Source organism: Pollicipes pollicipes, unplaced genomic scaffold (assembly GCF_011947565.3).
Source record: "Pollicipes pollicipes isolate AB1234 unplaced genomic scaffold, Ppol_2.1 Scaffold_5724;HRSCAF=6776_pilon_pilon_pilon, whole genome shotgun sequence".
Taxonomy (NCBI): domain Eukaryota; kingdom Metazoa; phylum Arthropoda; class Thecostraca; order Pollicipedomorpha; family Pollicipedidae; genus Pollicipes; species Pollicipes pollicipes.
Genome location: NW_023596746.1, coordinates 17,031,456 through 17,053,495, shown reverse-complemented (window position 1 = coordinate 17,053,495; position 22,040 = coordinate 17,031,456). Strand labels below are relative to the sequence as shown.

At 48.1% G+C, this 22,040-nt stretch overlaps 1 protein-coding gene across 1 annotated transcript in view; it reads right to left on the bottom strand.

The window, feature by feature from the left end:
• Positions 1 to 2,360: 2,360 nt before the first annotated feature.
• LOC119103529 (uncharacterized) overlaps positions 2,361 to 22,040 on the bottom strand; it is a 32,656-nt gene continuing 12,976 nt past the window's right edge. The window contains exons 3-10 of the mRNA XM_037227109.1: positions 17,422 to 17,679; positions 12,320 to 12,459; positions 11,505 to 11,598; positions 10,834 to 10,958; positions 8,485 to 8,607; positions 7,808 to 8,040; positions 3,356 to 3,431; positions 2,361 to 2,936 (exon numbers count right to left, since the gene is read on the bottom strand). Of these exons, the coding sequence (XP_037083004.1) occupies positions 2,775 to 2,936; positions 3,356 to 3,431; positions 7,808 to 8,040; positions 8,485 to 8,607; positions 10,834 to 10,958; positions 11,505 to 11,598; positions 12,320 to 12,459; positions 17,422 to 17,679 (1,211 nt within the window). The 3' untranslated portion in view covers positions 2,361 to 2,774. The remainder of the gene's footprint in view (positions 2,937 to 3,355; positions 3,432 to 7,807; positions 8,041 to 8,484; positions 8,608 to 10,833; positions 10,959 to 11,504; positions 11,599 to 12,319; positions 12,460 to 17,421; positions 17,680 to 22,040) is intronic.

The window sequence follows — 22,040 nt, the reverse complement described above, 5'->3', positions numbered from 1 at the left end:
GGGCCAATTATTTACACTGGTCTGAGGCCTTGTATCTGTCAGGGACCCACAGCACCTAACAGAGAGTCCTGCGCCTGCAAGGGCTTCGGGCTGATCAAGGGAAGTGTTCGATGAGGCCCGAAGAGGGGCCCGGGCGGCCCACCGGAGCTGGCGATCAAAGGAAGGCATAAGGACCCGAAGGACTGGCTAAAGGTCACAAAAAGAATCGCGGCCCGTAGGGTCGTCGCCTTAAATATCAGTCAGAGGTCCTCTTGCACCGTCAGAGGAACCCCTGAAACAATGCGGGTGTCTAATTCGGTCAGAGATCAGGGACGCCGAACAGTTGGCTTCCTGTCAGTCTGAACCCTAGGAGCCCATTTTCCAAGCAGAAGCAAGATCAGGCGCCACGATTTACATTGTCTGGGTCCTTGAAACTGTGGTTGAGGCCTCTTTGTCGACCAGGGGCCCTCAATGCATAACAGTAGGTCATGTCTCGGCTAGTCGTCCTTAGTCGGTCAGGGACTTTGTCTGAGGAGGTCTGAGGAGAGGCCGGAGGGCCCTCTGGGACCAAAGATCAAGGGCCCGGTTAAACTCGGACCCAGCCCCTACCCGTTAAGCTTTAACCTGAAACGTCAGTCAAAGGGCTTTTACAAGGTCCCTTTTATAAGGATTCTCTATCCCCATTGTACAGGGTCTCGACACGGAACTAAACAGTCGGCTTCATGTCTGTCTGAGCCCTTAAGGCCCATTTTCCAAGCAGGAACATGGTCGGGGCTCGCTATTTGCAATGTGCAGGTTCCCTGACACAACGAGCTTCCCTTATGTATGAACGATATCTCTTCCCTTACTATCAACGAAGTTAAGTAAAAATCCTCTTTCTTTGGATCGTCGTGCATTAGATCGCATCATCTCACGTGATGACATCGAATTAACGAAGTAGTCAATGCCTGAACACAAAACTATAACAGCATAACAGGAGCTAATGTAGAGACCAAGACAGACGTCCCCATCTGCAGCATCATCTTAATGCATTTCTTTGATCTGTGTCAGGCGCGGTAGTGCAGTAAAAGAAACAGCATAGAGCAGTGTGCCCCTTGGAACATCTCATGATCATAGAAGATGTCAAAGGCGTCCTAAAACCTAACTTTTTCATTTCATCTGTTACAAAACAGTGGCAGTTGAATAAACGTATGAGAAATCGAACCAACAACAAATGTATGAGTAGGGGTCAGATGTAAATCAGGTTAACTTATCGTTAACGCACACGTAGCTCACCGGACACAGATAAAATGTATCCTGTGTGTGCTGTGTGCCGCGCTTCGGTAAATAGCCCCCAAGTCTATGTAGAGGCGGCACCAGACTCCAATAATGGTGGCACCTTTGGCTATAGCAGAGGGATTCCACAATTTTGTAGGGGAACTCGAACATAAATATTAAGATTTTGTACCTTTGACCTCCGCAGATACTTTTTTGCGTCCTTATTATTACATACATATACCTTGAAATACCTTAGATTTCGTTTGCCTCAGATGCTCACCTAATTACCTCGTGGCTCCTTCCGCCTTCGTTTGATGGCTCCTCCGTTTCAGATCTCTGTTGCAATCCTCTCTAAAAACTTCAAAATGTAAAGACCTCCGTCAGCCTGTATTTGAGCTGTCCATCTTCATAGCTCGGAGCTCTCTTTGGCATGAGAGGAGTGCAGGCTTCTTGCTTACTTACCCCTTCGGTGCTCCCCCCCCCCCCCTCTTTCCTCAACCGTCCTGCTCTACCCTATTCTTCCATTTTGCCGTCCTCTCTTCCACACACCACTTTCCTTAGACTTGTGTCGTTCCTTTGCCTGGCCTCAGGGCACGTGTTTGGCTGCCGTCCAGATTTCAGGTGGATCGCTTTCATATTCGCGCATGAACATGAGTTTATCGTATGTATCGATGTTTAACCGTGCGTTGTCGCAGTTAATTGAACGCTAAAATCAGTTCTATAAATCTTACATTTCCTTAATTCAGATTCAGAACAAGATCCTTTGTCCATTTGGCTAGAAAACAGTTTCCATGCTTGGAAACGGGTATTTTGACTTCATGCTCTTTAGCGCTAGATCTGACCAAACTTGGACAGTCGGCAGTTCATCTCAAGAAATAAACCGGAATATTTCTTGATTTCTTATACAGGCTATCCACTGGGCCTTGTTTCGTTTCTGTATCCCAAGTTAAAATCAAACGACAACGTAATGCTTATCACCCCTTCCGCGAACAGTACGAGGGAAAATGGAGAATATATCTCGCCCTTCTGTGGTTAACGCCGTTCTTTTCCAGGTCGCTGTGGTATCTCACTCCGGGTAAAGAGTGTCTTGCGCCTCGTATTCACCGTTTGCACTATGCAGCAGCTTCTCCGATATTTCGCAAGGTCTATTTTTAACCAAAAATATACCTGAAATGTCACGTTGGATTTTTAACACCTGGATCGCACGAAAACTATTAATGCATAATAAATACGCAAAAATACTGTGGAATTGGTTAGTATATGAATTGCATGAGTTCAAATGTTAGGGCATCGACTGACGCGGAATGCACGATATCGCACACAGAATGCACGATAATTCACACCTGAGAATCTTCAATGAATGCGCGAGGTGACAGGCCTCCCATTCTTGTTCCAGCCTGTCTCAACAAGAACAAACGAGCAGCGACAGAAACATCAAACGCCTCGCCGGCTGCGACGCCCAACGGCTATTCTGATATCTGTGGGTCAATTGCAGCAATGCTGGTTGCCATTCCCGTCGTCAGGCCGCCAGGGCTTGCTCAGGCGAACAGCGACTCCACCAGCGCCGAGCGGCGGCCGAGCGCGGCCGCGATGGGGCGACACCTGCCGGTCGGGTCGAGCATCGTGCCCGGGTGGCAGCTGTCGGCGGCCGCCTGCTGTGCCGTCACGCAGCGGCCGGCGCTGGACAGCGACGCCTCCGCCTGAGAGCAGGGAGATGGCCCGGTCCGTACAGGTGCCCGTCAACGGCAACGACATACCCAGAGGTTATGGGAGACAGAAGAGGAGAGTGGGATATGCGTAAACCGATGAGAATGAGAGCAGTATAATGGTGATGGGCTAAAGCAAAGTATGAGTTGGGAGGTGCGTTTTTCCGAACAGAAATACCCCTTATTTTTTAGACGCATCGAGTGATGAGATGCATTGGTGCCACCGTATAACATGCAACGATGAGCACTGTGCTATCTTACTCCTACCAATGCTCATAAGATATTCCCCTCCACCCCTTCGACAACGGAGAAAGCCCCAGACGGTGAGGTTTTGAGTCCCGGCAATATTACACCATACAATTAGCTAAAATCGCCGTATTGTCACCTTTGCTTCTACCTCATTCTCAACAAACCTGGGGGCAGGCGAAGTTCGGTGGAATAGGTGGTAAGATCCTTCCACCACCTCTTCTATTGCGACCAGGAAATATGCTGAAAAATATTCATATCTTTAATAATCATCGCCTTGTACCTTTGCAACCTTGAACACCACGGTACAAAACATGAACATATAAATGCAATGCAAGGAAAGAAGCAAGAGTAAAGAATGTGAGGAAAGAAGATTTACAGTCAAATCCATATCTTTGCATGGCGATTTTGCCGAGATGCATTTCTGCCCACAACACATCAGCTTGCGCGCAATGTTACAGCCACCTGCGCTGGGGACATACTAACAACTAACTAACAAACAATAACACGTCCAAGACGTACACGTTCAAAGCATGTTACATTGGTAAGAAGAGGCGGGATGCATTCTTCGCAAACCGTTCAGCTTTTAAAATGTCTTACTTAAATCTAAACCATGTCCACAGCCAACTTCGGAGATGCTACTTAACAGAGCATATCGGTGATACGATGTCGATTTTTGTTTGGATTAAGCCTTTCGGCCAGTCATGACCATTTGATGGCTATAAAAAAACAGTGAGAATGTCTAATGGTGGGGCAAAACTACATACACCTGGGGGTCCTCCGTCGAGCCTTCGCCCGCACAGGGGCCCTCAGGGGTGGAAAGTGCCCTTTCTGTCAGCGACGGTATTTGGAACCGCCTGATTTGTCACTTAGAGCCAAATCTTTCGGAAACTGTTGCAATATAACTCTATATGTGATAATGCGATAAATAAAAATATAACAAAGAAAATTGAATGCAATGCAACGTAACCATCAAACACCTTCGCTTCGGGAGTTTGTTTGTACTAAAGTATCATTTGCTAGCCATCAACAACGAATAACGGTTGAGACTGAACTAATAAAATTATTACATAAAGGCATACCTAACATAACCAGCCTAGAGGCTTGTTGCTTCCTATTCAGTTGGGGAAAGGGGATTGTGCCCTCGAACCAGGTATGTAGCCTCCTATTTTAGAAATTGCCTCCACTATCTTCGCATAATCAATACCGGTGCAAAACGGCTCGCGTTTCCCAACATAATTCCAATTATTTGGAGAAGAACCCATGCAATATCGGCATCAACAGATATAAACGATATTTTTAACACCTTCAGCACCTTCATATGACTTTATAAACGATTTGATGACAACACAAGCGTCTCATTTCACACTGTCCACTGGTCAGCACGCTAAGTCTGAGGTGCAGCGGACAATGTGAGAGACCTACACCAACGATGCTCGGCCTGTTACCTCAAAGCCGCTGTTCATCACAGCAGCAGGACATCTAGGATGAACCTTGACATGTGGCCCTTCAAATTCCTCCATTGGTCTCTGAAGCTACAGCTCAGGCATCCATAAACAATGATCCTCTTAAATCGCAAAGCTTTCTAACGCTCTTACATAAAAAATGACGACTACATACGTTTGTCTAGCTCGGCAGCTTCTCATGGTATGAACACGACAAATACCAGCCCATAGCCTTGCACTTAACCCAACACATTACGGCGTGGCGAGCATTCGGGCCCATCTGTCTGAAATGGCACGGCGCTTTAAAATGCTGCGTGGCAGCCTGGTCACCTTCGTCGCAAAATACTGTGGTTAGAAACGATTGTTACGATTGCTAACAAGCCTAGTTATTTTGTATTTTAGGTTGTTTGGTATATGAAGTGAATTTCGGCTGGAAAATCCTGTCGAAAGCACCGAACTGAGGGCATTGGAAAAGCACTGTGTCACATCTGATCCGTGATGTCAGCACTGATATGGTATAGTTTGCAGTACATTTGTGTCACCATGCTTACAACTATCCTGATTAAAAATACTATATTTGGCATCACTTTATGACTCAACTTGCTCATACAGCGAAACGTCATGTTTCAACATGTCCTCTACGCATGCTCACGCTGCAAGCGTTAGCAAGTGTACTCCTAAGCCTGGAGTTTCGTCTAGCTGGGATGGTCTGTTGTATATGATCTAGTGTGTCGAAATTTGCTTGCATTTTCACAAATTTGCCACCAACTGGCTCACAAAAGTGTAAGCTCTTGTCACCGATCATACCGGTCAGGTAAATCAGAAGCTTGTTTCACCCCTAGGAACCGTTACGTGCGTTATGTGCTTGGCGCTCGGACTGGCCCCAGCCACGATGCATTTAAAGGGCGTTTCCCGCCTCTGGGGCATATTTATAACCATACTCATAGGGAACCTCTGGACCAGTTGCGTCCTACGATAAACCTGAGTAGTGTCACTGCAGTACCAATAGGGTAGAATAAGCAAATAAATCGCAATCATTTTTTGGTTCAAATAACGTTGTCAACCTTTTGTCCCCACACTACACCTGATTTCTTGTACCCTCATAACGTCTGGGGTGCGTCTGGCCGAGCAAAGATCGTTTGATCAATATGTTTCTGTCCGATAATCCTCCACGTTGGGCTCTACATTTACGTTCGGCGGGCCTAAAAGTATCCCCGTTTCGCGGTGCATACTCTATGCATAGCTGCACCTACGCGAGAAGTCATAGCCAGGCATATGGAAAAGAGATTCTCCGTCTTGGTCGCCCTTTGAAAATTATCGGGATTTCTCCTTTGGTGTGTATGACCATCTACGATAACTTTCTGTGTTAGCAGTGCTGAACGCCATTCCGCAGAATTTTCCAATATTCGGGATGAATCTCCGACGCGACCGCTGCCGGGGACAGCTCACGACAGCAGAATCTGCTGAGGGCAGTCGTCAGCTGTTGCTGAATCAAGGTACTACTTTTTAGCTGTCTTGACCCGCACATTGTGGGCCCGCCGACTTAAAAGTCGCAACTTTACTGATATGAATGAGGTCAGTACAAATAAACGTTTGTGATTAGCGTAATAGGTGGGGGGATACACCGTTTATCAAGAACCAGTTTGGTTGGAGTTTCATCGCATAGCAATAGACCATGTGATATATCTGTTTAGCAGAGCCGAAGTGCGCTTCGAAAAGAGGCCCTTTGCCAAACGCCATGCGCATCACTTTTCGAAGCGCACTTCGGCTTTGCTAAACAGGTGTGTCACATAGGCTATTACTCTGCGATGAAACTTTTGCTAAACCCTTTGCTAAAAAACCCTTTGCTAAACGCCATGAGCATCAATCAAAAACCATTGATGATGTTTCGGTGAATTCGCGGGGTGATGGCGTTACATTTGCATATATTTTCCCCCTAATCACGCTCCAGTCATTTTTTTATTCATTGCACAGACATTTTGGCCAGTTTGTGTATTTCAAACATTACACAACGCACACGTGAAAAAGTAAATCAGCTAAAAGATAGTACTTTCATAATCGGTGAGCCGCGGGCTCATTGACATTTCTCTCGTCTGGGCGGCTACTCGAAACTGTAATTTTGGGCAATTTAGAAGTATTTTGAAAAACCTGTATCGCCGATGAAATCGGTCGTGTGTGATCTAACAATAAATGAAAATTTTGCTTGTTTGCTTCCGGTAAATGAGACGTAGCAAGGATGAAGCGAGAATGGAAGAAAACAAGCGCTGATGTGAATGCCAGCTTCTTTCAGTGCCACTGAAAACGAATGGAGTCATCTTAAGAGACGTCTTTGACATACTGAGAAAAATGTGATTTGTCGCACCGTTATTCTGGCGTCAGTTTCCCGCGCAAAATATGAATCTATGTGTGGCGACTTACATGTGTCGGCAGCTGAAGACGGCGCAGAGCATGAATATATGTGTGGCGGCTTACATGCGTCGGCCACTTAAGACAGCGCCGAGTATGGATACATGTGTGGCGGCTTACATGCGTCGGCAGCTGAAGACGGCGCAGAGTATGGATATATGTGTGGTAACTTACATGTGTCGGCAGCTGAAGACGGCGCAGAGCATGAATATGCGTGTTGCGGCTTACATGCGTCGGCAACTGAAGACAGCGCCGGGTATGGATATATGTGTGGCGGCTTACATGCGTCGGCAGCTGAAGACGGCGCAGAGCATGGATATATGTGTGGCGGCTTACACGCGTCGGCAGCTGAAGACGGCGCAGAGTATGGATACACGTCCGGTGGCTTACCGACGTCGGCAACTGAAGACAGCGCCGAGTATGGATATATGTGTGGCGGCTTACATGCGTCGGCAGCTGAAGACGGCGCAAAGTATGGATATATGTGTGGCGACTTACATGTGCCGGCAGGTGAAGACGGCGCAGAGCATGAATTCACGTGTTGCGGCTTTCATGCGTCGGCAGCTGGAGACGGCGCAGAGTATGGATATATGTGTGGCGGCTTACATGCGTCGGCAGCTGAAGGCGGCGCCAAGTACGGATATATGTGTGGTGACTTACATGTGTCGACAGCTGAAGGCGGCGCAGAGCATGAATATATGTGTTGCGGCTTACATGCGTCGACAGCTGAAGACGGCGCAGAGAATGGATATATGTGTGGCGGCTTACATGCGTCGGCAGCTGAAGACGGCGCTGATCCTGGCCGCCGAGCCGCAGCGGACCAGCAGCGGTGAGCGCACCACCCCGGTCCGCAGCGCGATCTGGCGGCGCAGCCGTGAGCCGGCGCCGGTCGCCCCGGCTGGCAATAACTCGTCCAGGAATGGCTCGTCCACCTCGGCACAGACGGGCTGGCGCAGCTCCACGTCCCAGCCCAGCAGCTGGCCAGCGGCGCACGGGCCGCGCTGTGGGGCGATGCATCAGGATCAACACAAGAAGACTAGCATTCTTACCGAATCGGAAAGAGCATCAAGCAAGAATGGCATGGCGTCCATTCATCAAGAGTCGGAAACTAGCGAAAGGTCTTGATCGTTTTCCAATAATCACACTTATGGGTACTTATCTATCTTGGGTAGTTTTCTGGGCTAGACTATTTTTATTTTAGAAACAAGGTTGTTTATGCTAGTTGTGCGTGACAAACTGTCATTAAATAACACGATCATGACCTAAATATTGTAACGCAGACCATAAATATATGGTTTTCTTGTGCGCATTTCGTTTTTTCGAGTTTTTTTGAGCGAAAAAATGACAAGCGATAAAACGCGATACATTTTCCGAGTGCATGTCACAAGGCCAAGCCGTAAGGTGGTCTTAACATTCGTGAAGGCAGTCGGACTTCATGATCATACCGTGCCAAACTCGAAACACTGGCCGTTGATGTTTGCAAAAATGCTCCCTTCGTTTGTTTGTTGTCTAGAGCACGCATCGGGTGAACACTGGAGCCTCTCGGAGTCACCGGCCAGTTGGAGGCTCTGGAACACAGTTGTAGTGACTGAGTGGAGCGCTGGAGCATCGTGGAGCAGTCATTTCGTCAAAGTGCACCACGGGACCAACAGCCATCCGAACCCTGGTTCGCAACAGACACTGTAGAAACTACCAGAACAACTGGAGCTTTCCGGAACCCCAGGGTAGGTATGCACCCCGGACCGCAAGACCTCAGCATGTAGAACAAACCGTGTCGGTGGCACCGACGCCGGCAGGATATTTGGAGCATGCGTTTTTATCAGGTATCTGCAGATCAAGACTGATGTTTTTCACATCGCTTTCAAGGTGCCGTTTATGATTATCTTTTGGCTTAACAAACTAATTTGCAGGAGCCCACTAAAGCCTTGTGCCAAAATGAATCCATGGAGGTACCAAAGCGACAAGAAATATTTTAAAATGTCGACAACATCAGGTTGGTAGCTTGTATGGACGAAGAGTAAGATAATTTTAAGCTTTGTGAGACGGAATCCTAGTAGATCACACATGTTCAACATTTCTAACTCTTCCACCGCAAATGTTACCATGTAATTCCAACTATTTATCAAAGGCGTGGAAACCCCCCCGTGACGTAGAAGCACAGGCCTATACATCCCAGACGACTGGTTTAGCGTGCGATTCATTGTTTCCTTGCCCGTTGATACTTAACCACCTTCCTCGCTGTGCCATTACACAATGTTCTATTACGCTACACGGTGTCGTAGTAGCACAGGTTTGGACTCTCCCCGCATTGGTTTAGCGTATGCCTAATGTTTATTATGCTTTTTGCGATCTGACTAGCGTAGATCTGAGATTCAAGGCGAAGTCATCAATTATATTACATGCATGCATGCGTACGAAAGATGTATTACATGCGTGCATGATAGGTACGTGCATACCTCAGCGCCACGAACGAAAATAGGATGAGTGAATATGAAGGCGGAACATTTAAAAAGTGTGTATGCTTGCATAGCACTGTTATCTAGTTCACTGATGCTAGCCTGGCCGCATTACAGCTTGGCGATATTTTTCGCCAGATGGCGTCCAGGCAAAGCGTCCAGGCAATTCTTGCTCATCAAGCCCGGAGAAGCTGACTTAAAGACAGACTTACAAGATACAGCATTCCCAGGTAGAAAAACATAGATATCTAATACCACTGTTAGATATAGTAACCTTTATCTATGAAAAAATCTTCACTGGTATTGGGATAAAAATAAAGGTGACCAAACGGATGTAAATTACCATATTTTGGGAATCTAAACAGATAATAAGTAAAAACAACTAAATGTTTTAAATGCCGGAATATGGTCACTAATGTGCGATAGATCATCTTTATTCTTGCCAGTATATGCAATCGTGTTAAAGACTTACGCAGACCGTTACTTGTTGCAAGCAGATATCTTAAGATATTTGCGCCAATTAACTCTAGGAGTTGTGTGTGCGAGCACCCTTGATGAAAATGTTGACGATGAAGCTGACTTAACTTATTTCTTGGAAGACGAGGGATTGTCCAGGATTTCATTTCGACCTTCTTACGGCAACACCGCCCCATCAATTCATACAGATAAGCTTATCTGTCTATTGTTTTATTTTTCTGCGTCCTGCTCCGTTACAAAGGTTCCGACCCGATGACCTGCGTCATGCGGTGACATGAGCCGTGCGTGAACACTAAATGATGAACGTCTGCCGCCATGAGGGCCAGCCATAGCACTACGTAGCGTGAAAAGCGGCAGTAACAACTCATTGTCCATTTCTACGGGCATCCGCATCAAGTCTGCATGTGCATATCACATGCAAATATCGATCAGAGTTAAGTTCGTTGAACCAGTTCTGCGTACCGAATATGACGCCTTATATACAAGACGATAATGGTAGCTAAATGGCAACAAGACTGTTGTCACTCGCAAAGCCATGGTGTAAACTGAGTACATCTTTAGTTGCATACTTAGATGCTAGTCAGTTTAGTATGACTTTATTCATACACATACCGGTCTCTCTCTCTCTCTCTCTCTCTCTCTCTCTCTCTCTCTCTCTCTCTCTCTCTCTCCTCTCTCTCTCTCTCTCTCTCTCTCTCTCTCTCTCTCTCTCCTCTCTCTCTCTCTCTCTCTCTCTCTCTCTCTCTCTCCTCTCATCTCTCCTCTCAATCCTCTCTCTCTCCCTCTCTCTCTCTCCCCTCTCTCTCTCTCTCTCCTTTATCTGTCCCTGTACCCCTCCATGATATTCCGCAGTCGACTCACCTCTGCGGGAGGACAGGACCCCGGACTGAACAGGTCGGCACACTCGCCGGAGCTGTCTCTGTATTGTCCTTCGTCACAGTCACACAGCACTGTCCCAAACGCTGTCAGATACGGCCGAAGGTTGCCTGGGAGCACGCGACAGGGTCAGATAAGGTCGAAGGTAGCCTGAGAGCACGAGGCAGGGTCAAGTCAGGTCAAAGGTAGCCTGAGAGCACGTGTCAGGGTCAGATACGGCCGAAGGTTATATGGGAGGCACATTAGGGCCAGGTAAGGTCGAAGGTAGTCTGGGAGCACGTGTCAGGGTCAGATACGGCCGAAGTTTATCTGGGAGGCACATCAGGGTCAGGTAAGGTCGAAGGTAGCCTGGGAGCATGCGTCAGGGTCAGATATGGCCGAAGCTTGCCAGGGACCGTGGCTTAACAAATCTCAGGTGGTCGGCGACAGCCTGGCCATCGACACCATGAACTGAACTGGCTCAGTGTGAGCACCTCAGCTGCACAGATCATGACTGAAAGTCGTCGTCACATCAAGAACCGTTTCATATCCATACGCTGGTGGCAGTCCTTCGTTCCTCTGTATCCCACCCTCACTCTGCGCCCAGCTCATAACGGCTCTGTCCATGCCCATCCCCTGCACTTTCACGGAGCACCCGTGGGGACCGACTTACGTACCTGCGCAGAGTCCTGGCTCCCGCACATCGTGACAAAGCTGGTCCGAGGCTTGAAACACGCGGCCTGGTCCGCACAGGCGGGGTGCACAGACGCTCTGGAAAACGCCGGCACGTTCGTCACCCCTGGGTTTGGCAACGAAATTATACGCATCAGCACTCTGTATTCCATAGTTACCAGCCAGGGGTTTAGTTTGGTCCCAAATATGAAATGCACACAAACGAGGATGAACAGGAGCGCAGTCCCACCTGCAGCCCCGTGCATCACAACAGCCAGCTAAGTCTGCTCCGGAAGGCCTCTGTTTCATCCCCAAGCACTATAATTCACTTCGCGTGTTTGGTACTTGATTATCAGAACAACAATGGCCGAAAGTTGCATTATAGTTCAGAGGTCAGAGTTTCTACTGGTCTACTTTCTTTTGGTTTAATACAATGGCCCGTTTTCGACTCCGTCGGAGTATGCCTGCCCCATGTCGCTGCGACAACGGGTCACATGTACGTGAACTCGTGTCGTCTGAATTTCGGCACATGTTCACCCGGGTGTCGGTTTGAAAACTTCACCTCTTTCGTGTCAATAGAAAGAGAAAGACGAAACTGTGAAACTAGTAACATTGCAATTATGCAGGAAAATTGTTCGTGGTGAAGCGGCCTGAGCGGGAGCCAGTAAAATTTCACACTGCACTACATTTGCCTATTTAGAAATTCGAGTGAGGCCATCTCGCTTGACCCATAACAAGCGCCTTCCTTTCCCATGAGATACAGCACAGCAACGTCCCACATACCAGTGAATTTTCCGCTTTCTGTCGTGGTTCTGCTCACCTGGAAGGTGTCGGGCTGCACGACTGACCAGAAGCCGGCCTGGCATGACCCCCTCGTCAGCACCGGCTGACACTGTCCGCCGGCGTCCAGCGCCGGAGCCTCGCTCGTGAGCTGACACGGGTTCGGCGGCAGCGTCACAACTGTCCAGAGGTGAAATATGGAGGTTCGCGGTCAGGTAATCATTACTTCGGATCAGGTAACCTAGATACCGGCATCCAACCATGGGCTACCATAACTAAGGAGTCTTTAAACTTTGGTCAGGCCATCGCACTCGATGGATTTGACGACATGACAAACTATGGTCACACAGCTCTGAGTGGGCATCATAACTTTGGTCTAGGTCGTTGGAAGTCTGGGTTAAATTACGAGTTCATAAACTTCAGCAGCATAGTGCGATGCAAGTTTTCTCCAGTGCTGGTGTGCATCGATGTACGCTTATTTCGCAGTGGGTGTTGTGCTTGTATCTGACAATGTATACGAGCACGTAGGGACGTGATGTGGAGCATATTCTGCCGATCGCTTTACCACTAAACAGAGAGAGGGAGAGGGGGGATTAGTATGCCTGACCTGGACGAGTGGCCTAGTTTTAGGAGAAACCGTTCGGGTGGAAGGGGTCACCGGATGAAATGGAAAAGCTTGGATTGGGCAACGGGGAAGAATTCACTCCTGAGCGGGTTAGGCTGACGAATTCAGCGCCGGCTAGGGCTTCGGAAGGGATAGTATCAGAAGAAGTCGTCACTACACCTACACCATATGACAGACAGACCCCATTTTCTGCGCCGCTCTGGGACGCTGTTGTAGTGACCCTTTGTTGGCCCATAAAACTCCGCCCCTGGTCCTTGCAACCAGAGAACAGTACCACAGATTCACAACTTATTCGGACTATCGTCTTCGGCTGGTAGTTGGTATATATTTAACGTTTCGGCCAGTTAAAGGGAATGCTTCACATGGGAAGATACTAAAGCCAGCATCAGATATGATGAAAGCATGTCACTTATAACAATTTGGTATACTTTTAAGTGAAAAACTGCCCCGGACGACACACTTTCTCTGCTTAATAAATATGCTCCATGATACGTCATCGTTCGATTACGTCATTGCACCTTGCACGGTATTAATTGATAGAGGATTGACGGCAGTTATATGTGGAAATCGTGCCACAAACGCCAAATATGAACGACTCGACCATTGTATTGTTATTGGTCTTGATCGCTACATGGCTTATAAAGTGACTGGCTTACTGAATGAATGGCTTATCGTGACGTCATGAATGACACGGTGAATTTGAAATGCCCTCCCCGAAAAAGTCCTTTCCGCCTTCGGGGTTAGGTTATTTGATTCTCCCCAACTCAGAAATTAGAGGGGTTTAGACCCCAAGAAGGGGAGGGATGTGAACTGTACCGAATGATCTTTAAGATGGCTATTTCAGTTCAAACCCCCATGGAAATGTATAACACTCCCTTTAACTCTCCGGTCATCGTCCGGTGTTATTGCGTCCTGAGAAAAACTCAGTGGTGGTCTGTTGCTAGCCTCGGCGTCACAATCCGATTCCTCTCTTTGACGCAGTTGTCCTAGATCTAATTGCGAATCCAGTGTATTGCCGACTGTCCTAACCGGGAAGGACCAATGCTTATTAACTAATAATTGTACATCATGCCTTCACATCTGGGAAGCATTTCACAGCTAAATCACTTTTTGCGATGGATGCATTCGTTAGCTGGAACGAATGTCATTTGGTTTCCCAATAAGGCTTGCGCTTGTTCCGTTGTTTCCGATATTTCAAGCAATCTGGTATGTTGGAACTTGATGTTTCGTGTTAGTGGAGAATGCCTTTGCACCCAACACTCACATAAAAGTATCAGGAAAACGACCTTTCCATTTTCAACACCATCTTAACTTTATCACGACTGTTAATGTGTGATGTTTGGCACTTCAGTGGTATTCTCGCGCGATATGTTTCCATCCAGTTAGTCAGAATCGCACAAACCAGACTCGTGTCTGAGGTGTTCTGCGCCACTTAACGTTCATATATTGATATATGTTCCACGTCATAAGTGCTACAGCTGAAACTCATATTGACAGGACTGATACTACAATGCATCTACCACCAACACTTGTACATGACATAAGTGCTATGCGACAAAGCTTACGCTTCAAAAATCTATGCTCGTCATTGCACGTACCGCAAAAATTTACACAGCTATTACCTTTAAAAACATTACCTCTACTGCAAACACTTGACGCGATGTTAATGCTAAACGACAAAACTGATGCTTCAAATACTTATACCCGTCTCTTTGTCCACTTCAAAAACTTACATAGCCGTTTCATGTACGGAAAACTACTTCTGAAAATATTCACAAGTGCAAAATGCAGAGACTCCTGGCAGGGATGTAGAAACATTGCGCAGTTCCATAGGAAATCCTAACTAGGCAATACTGCAGTTAACATCCATGATCTCTGTACGAAAATGATATATTCACAATGTTACGCTGTTTTGTATATATGTCGTACTTGGCCTAGGACTATCGGCTGATGCTTTGGAAACGTATCTCAAAGACGGGTATACATTTTGAAGCATCAGTTTCGTCGCGGAGCACTAGAACCCTATATAAGTCATTTTAGTGGAAGTAATGCCACGTTTTAGTGAACACGAGGCCGAGGGCATCGTTTCGTATTTACTCAGAACTTTAACCAATCCACCCTCATCTGTAATAAGAAGGCTCGTCAAGCTCGATGCAAACGCCATATTTACATCATTTTCGAGCTAATTAGGCCGTTTATCCTGCTCATTTCTCATGCTTGTTTTGTAACGCTACGACATTACATTATACGTTTTTTCAGTACAGGGAAAGTTGCCTGGACGTTTTGCCGTCGTGGACCTGTCAAAAGCAATACTGCAGCGGCACCACTGCATCAGCACCATGGGGTGGTGCTGCACCTCTAGTCTGGTTCCGCCCGTCCAAGAGCCCCCATGCTCGTTCGCTCCGCGATTTTGATAGGGCTTCCAGTTTAAGCTATGGGTGGAAGTACTGACGGCTATAATTTGTGGAGTACGACCTGCATCTTCAGCCCTTGACTAGCACTAGATAACACAAATGCCAAGTATAAGTTTGGGCAGTAACAGTAATATCGATGGGCAAGCACGGACTAAATAGTTTTTTTGCAGTGGACATGATGACAGGCATAAGTATTCTTAGATATAAGGCATTCATTATCCTTTCAAATTCATCGCTTAGCCTTCATGTCACCTATAACTGCAGTGTCGTCTTCATAACCGTCACATTCGGCGTAGTAGAGGGTGTCGCGTACAATTGACGGCTGTATAAATATTTCCCCTGGAAGTAATGCCGAGCATAGTTTTGGCAGATGAAATTTTGTCGTGCTGCACTCTTGTGTGCGAGTTTTGCTGTGAAAGCAGTACCTCGTAAAAGTAAATACCGCATAAGATGCAGCAGTACATCCCGGATGTTTATGTCTAACATAGTCATGTTGTCGTGTGGCACTCACGTTCCGTACATGTGTGTAGTAGAATTGGGACCCCGTACCAGTTAAGTTTAATACAAGTGTTTGCATTATAAGTTATTTCATGTACCAATAATGTCGCAGCAATCCTGCCGGTAGGAGATTTTTGCGGTAGCAATCACATCGTGGCACCATTTCAAATTAAGTTTTCGTTCGGTCTGCCTTTTACGATACTTGGGTCACGACCTTAGGCCACCTGCTCGGTTGTGCAGGGATGTTGTGCAAATGATGTCGGTTGTGCAGGGACTTGCATGTCTCAACAGTGCCTAGATCTCACAGATCCGAATAATACGAGAAGTGCACTACCGTAGAGGGCACGTGTACCAACGTCAATCGAGTCAGTCATGTTGTTTCAGGTGTCAGGCACGCTTTCTCGCCGCGGACCTACCACATCATGTTCTACGTGTCTGGACATTACAAAGTTAAATATTAATCGGATTCATAGTTCCAGGAGTTCAGGTTTTATGAATTCGCAGCTGGTTCTAGTCCCTGTTCGGAGTAGGCTAACGGCGCGTCTACCCGGAACAGGATGATCCGGTGACTGTTCAACCCGCTCCTTGATAAGAGGGGCAGGAGGTCAATGCGATTCATCGCCACAGCTTTCTGAGGATTCTTCTCCGGCATGTCATGTGATCGCACCAAAATTGTCATTAGTTTCTGGGACATTCATTGCGCGTATTGTGAATGTGTCCTCAGCGTTTCTTGCTTTGAGAAGTGGCGGTGTTGAGGTACACTGCGCGGCGATCCACGACCGGCGCGTGCAACGGGCGGTAACCACATTAACAGAGCCCTTCATTATACATGGGCGCTCAAAACACATAAAATTACAGAAATACAACCTACTGCGCTCAGAAGTCTTGCATAGCTATGGGGTCTACGGCACATAAGCTGCATAAGAGCTACATGGTTGTGTCATAATTTTTATGTTGTCTCATGCCTAAATTTATGTTGAACTGTCCCATAAGTACCTCTCTTGTCGTAGTAATGGTGCCCGTGAGCATGTAAAGCTGAGAAGTTAGTTTTTCACGGAAAATTTTACTGTGAACCTGCGCTAGTGAGGTCAATATTTATCTAGCAACATAATATTTATGACTATCCGCGAGATCTCGTGAAAAAGAATTCACTCATTCTTTCCGCGCTGCTCGTTTCTTCACTTTAGGAACGGCAGAGGGGCAAATGTTAAGCAAATGCTAAGCAAATATTAAGCCTTAGGTCAGATTACAGTCAGAAGCAAGATGTTGTTTCAACAAATGTGGTTGGTATGCACATGGTAATTTGAAAATTGTCCCTGGACATCAGCATAGGCAGAGAATGGTGAGAAACGATGGTGTGGTGAACCTGCCGAAACAAGCATTTTTGTAACAACAAAATGTTGGAATTGTGCAATTTCGAAAACGACTCTTGTGTCCACTGCCACGCATGCAGATTTCACATCTCCTCTCATGCATATAATTCAAATTGTCTTAACCGACGCATATGGTGGCGACGCACAACAGGGCAAGGACTTTTCAGCCCGCATGGTAGCATCTTTTTTGCGGTGAGTGGCAAGAGCCGTAATGAGTTTAAAATGAACTCACCTCCAATGATGGCGGCGATGTCCAGCGCCTCTACCGTCGCTATGGCCGCCACCACGGCCGGCAGTGCCGGCGGAGGCGGCGTCGGCGCCGCCGTCGGAGCAGCGGGCGGTGGTGTGGGGATCACTGGCGACGGCGGAGGCGGAGGCGGCGGCGGCGGCGGCGGCGGCGGCGGGGGAGTAGTTGAACACTCAGCGACGGCTTGTATGATGGTAATGATGAAGAACAGGTAGGACAGTGCACCTATTCCGGTTGTCACATCTGAGAAAAGAAGCAAGCATGGCCGCTCAGAGGTGTGAACATGTCAGCACGAAGGTCAGCACACGACAGGGGAGAGAGCGGACGGAACGCCACTGATGCCCCGGTCTTCTCTGAAACGGTCCTTGTAGGTGTCCAAGGTGCTGTATGCTTGAACCCTGGCTGTCGTGTATAACACTTCCACTTTTGCCAGTGTCCGGTGGCATATTACAACCCCTGACGCTCCCATACGGATTTGATAGCCACCAGACGTGCAAGATAAAAAATTTAAAAAACAACAAATAGTGGGTGTATACGTCATTTATCTATCTTACGCAAATTGATTCCTTTTCCCAGGCGGACTTGCAGTCAAATCAGGGCGAGGGAGGGGAGATCCAGCTCCGGCTGAAGGACAGGCGAAAGGCTTCGTTAAGCCGGCTATGTTGTCCGGCGTAAATCAAGGGAAAGGGTGTGCTACGTTTCACTTACGGGCTAATTTTGTCCACGGGCACTTTGAGCTTATATGGAAGCAAAATAAAGCAGAGCGAGCCAACGCATTCATTTATTCAACACGGACAGGGACATACACGCTCAATATAACGCAGTGCGGATGTCAGGACCGCTTTATTTCTGCAAGCGGTTTCCCTTTAGCTCAGCTGGATCACCGAAATCAACGAAATTTGCGAAAGTCATTTTTGCCTGTTAATGGGGATCTTCTATTTCACTTGCTGCTGTTTTTGATCGCGTGGAGGCCAACAAAAAATTTGGTTGCGTCTTGTGCTTAAAAATAGCAGCGTCTATTCGGATAGTTATGATTCCCCTGCGCAGCCTACAGGCCCTTCGGGGCCCAAGGGGACATGGCCCCGTGATTCCCCCCCCCCCATTCCTCTGGATCCGCCACTGGATGTACAAGCTCTGAAATACAACAGCAGTCAGAAAACTTGCTTTTAACCTAAAACCTTAACTACATTTTCACGCTTAATGCACAGCAATTACAACGTGGCTTCCTATAAGTAGTTGTTTTAGCATTTAACTCGAATTCCAAGGAAAGGAAGAAAATTGTAGCTAGAACACAAAAATCATTGTTCCTATTGGGTGAGCTTTGCAAAGTAACAGCCAAGGTGATTGCATGCAGACTCGTTCAAGTAATGGACAAGGTTGAGCACAGTTATCAAACAGGAGTTATAATAGGTCGACGTATGGGTAAACATTTGCACCTCATAATTTCACGCACTGTGTTGTTTTTCCGCAGTCCGGTTGTGAAGGACCACATGGTGCGGCCGCGTTGCTGGTGGGTGATATTGCTACTCTGACAGGCTTTGAAGATGAGAGCCTCGGCAGAGGGTGGAACCCTGGCCCTTAAGCAGGCGTGTCCAAAGGCTATACGAACTGAACCAATGAATGTTGAACATTTCAGTTCCTCACTGGGTGTATATATGTATATATATATATATATATATATATGTGTGTGTTTCTCTGGCTATCTGGCTATATATATATATATATATATATATATATATATATATATATATATGTATATAGTGCAGTGCCTGGCACCGCCTCTGCTCGGCCGACCTCGGCCGGCTTTCCCTGCCGCAGGCTATGAGGGGTGAGGCCGGGCCAATCTCCGGACCAAAAAGATAGCTCAGAACGGGATGCCTGCTTGTCTACTTCGATGACGACGGGTAGTGCACTGCGTGTGCTGGCGTCTATGGGTAAAGTGCCAGAGTTTGACTCAGCGGTGGAGCCGTTTGGTGTACAGCAGGCGTCTCGAGCACTATTTCGAGGCTAATGGCGTTAAGGAGAACAACATTGCGCGACGACAAGCATGTATACCCTAGTACGGCTGGCACAAACACTTTCGGGTTCCTGGAAGACCTGGTAAGCTGTGTAACGGTAGGAGAGAAGTTCTATAAAGATCCTATTAAGATTTTGTTTGACAGCTTTGAGCCACAACAGTCCGTTTTGTCCAGTTTCTGGTATCATTCGTGCCTGCGTAGTGTCGGCGAATCTGTCAGTTCGTACCCAGCAAGACCGCGCAAGCTGGCTAAGCCTTGCAAGTTCGAATCGACTGTGCTGGATGAGATGCTCCAGGACCGTTTGGTGTGCAGGATCCAGCACCAGCGACTGCTGCTGCGGCTGCTTGGTGTGCGGGTCCAGCACCAGCGACTGCTGCTGCGGCTGCTTGGCGTGGGGGATGCAGCACCAGCGACTGCTGCTGCGGCTGCTGAGCCTGCCCGTGCCATTCGCGGCGCTGTTTCTCGTGCGGTGTCATCGGCCATGCAGGAGTGGCCTGCCGCGATCGAGCCGGCCCTGAGCGCCTAAGACAAGTGACAGGAGAAAGAGGAGCTGCTGCAGCCGGCTGCTGCTGCGGCTGCTGAGGGGCGTCCTGCTGGCGGTGCCGGTGATCATGGCGGCGAGAGCGATCTCCTGTTTCGAGCCCCGTCAGTCAAAGCGGGTGATGATTGTATGCCCCCTTTGATGGCTATCGTGTTGCCTGACGGTCAGCCTGTGCAGGTGGAATGCGACGCGGGGGCGGCAGTTTAAGCGTGCATGGCCGGTGAAAGAGCACGACATTAAGTCATGTGACAAAACTCTTAAAACATATAGCGGGGAAGTGTTGTGGTGCGGTGAAGTGATGGCGAATGTCTGTTATGGGGAGCAGCGTGTGCACCTGTCTTGATTATGGTCAACGGTGAGGGTCCGTTTCTCTAAGACGTAACCGGAAGTCACATTTGAAGATGGATTGGCCGTACGTATGCCGTGTTATAAGGGACTGTGAGACCGAGAGCGTCTGGAACGAGTTTTCAGAAGTTTTCAGCAAGGTTTTAGGTCATTGCCAGGCGGTAGAGCTAGCATCTCTTGTCTGTTATGGGGAGCAGCGTGTGCATCTGTCTTGATTATGGTCAACGGTGAGGGTCCGTTTCTCTAGGACGTAACCGGAAGTCACATTTGAAGCTGGATTGGCCGTACGTATGCCGTGTTATAAGGGACTGTGAGACCGAGAGCGTCTGGAACGAGTTTTCAGAAGTTTTCAGCAAGGTTTTAGGTCATTGCCAGGCGGATAGAGCCTAGCATCTCTTTGAACCCAGACCTAAAAGCGAGATTCTTCAAGGCTTGCAATGTTCCACTGGCCTACCGCGACCAGGTGGAAACGAAGCTGGGCAAACAGATCCAGCAGGGGCTGTGGGAATCCGTCGAGATCAGCGCGCGGGCGGCTCCTTGTGAACAAGGTCGCCAAAGCTGAGCACAATCGTTGTCCAGGGACCGCTGCTCATGTTAGCTGGTAGCAGTGTTTTCTAAGACTGACTTCAAGTCCACTCATAATTAAATGGTTTTGATTGAAAACTCGCGTGAGCACTTGACTGTAAACACATAAAAAGGGCTGTTGCGGCCCACACGCGTAAGTTTCGGCTTCGCCTCAGTGCCGTTTCTGTTTCAAAGAACCATGGATACGCCGCTAGCACGCATGCCTGATGTCTGCGTGCTCTTTGATGACATGGTCGTAGCGGGCAAAGCTCTGGAAAGTCACGATGTAACGTTGCGTCAGGTTCTGCGCCGCCTGAGTGATGCAGGTCTCAAGACAAGCGGAGGAAAAGCGAGATATCTCCGAACTTTGTTGCTGGTTACGGGTTAATAAACTATTGTGATAAATTTTTGCACAGATTGGTGACTGCTCTCCCACCGTTGCACGTTTTCCTCCGAAAAAATCAGCCGTGGCAGTGGACGGCCTCGGAGCGAAGGGCCTTTGAGGACGCAAAGCGTGTTCTCCAGAATGCTCCCGCCCTGACTCATTTTAATCCGTAGCTGCCAGTGGTTTGTGGCGCTAGTTCAGTCGGATTGGGCTCTGTTCTCAGCCAGCAGGCAAGGCAGGGGAGCGGCCGGCAGCTTTTCACTCGCGGTCGCTGAATGACACTGCGTAATGCTATTCTCAGACCGACAGAAAGGGTTAGCAGTAATCGCCGAAGTTAAAAATCTCCTTTACTATCTGGTGGGCCGTCCGTTTTCGGCGCGGACAGAGCATAGGGCTCTGATGGGATCTATTGGTGAGATGAAGCCGCTTCCCTTGATGGCTTTGCCTCGTGTGATTTAGTGGGCCCTGATGCATATAATTATTAGTGTGCATATCATTATTACTTGGAGTTCGCTCCCGGGGCGAGGCAGGCGCGCTGTGAGATGCGCTCAGCAGGCTTCCCTTGCCAGTAGTAGCTAGTCCATTGAGCCATGTGCTGCTGCTGAGATGATACATCTTATGAAGTTCCTGGATGCCTCTCCACTTTCAGCACATCAGATTCACCAATGGACTTCCCGTGACCCTGCACTGTCTGTTGCGATGCAGTTTGTCGGAGATGACTGGCCGACAACCAGCGACGCGCTGTCGCCAT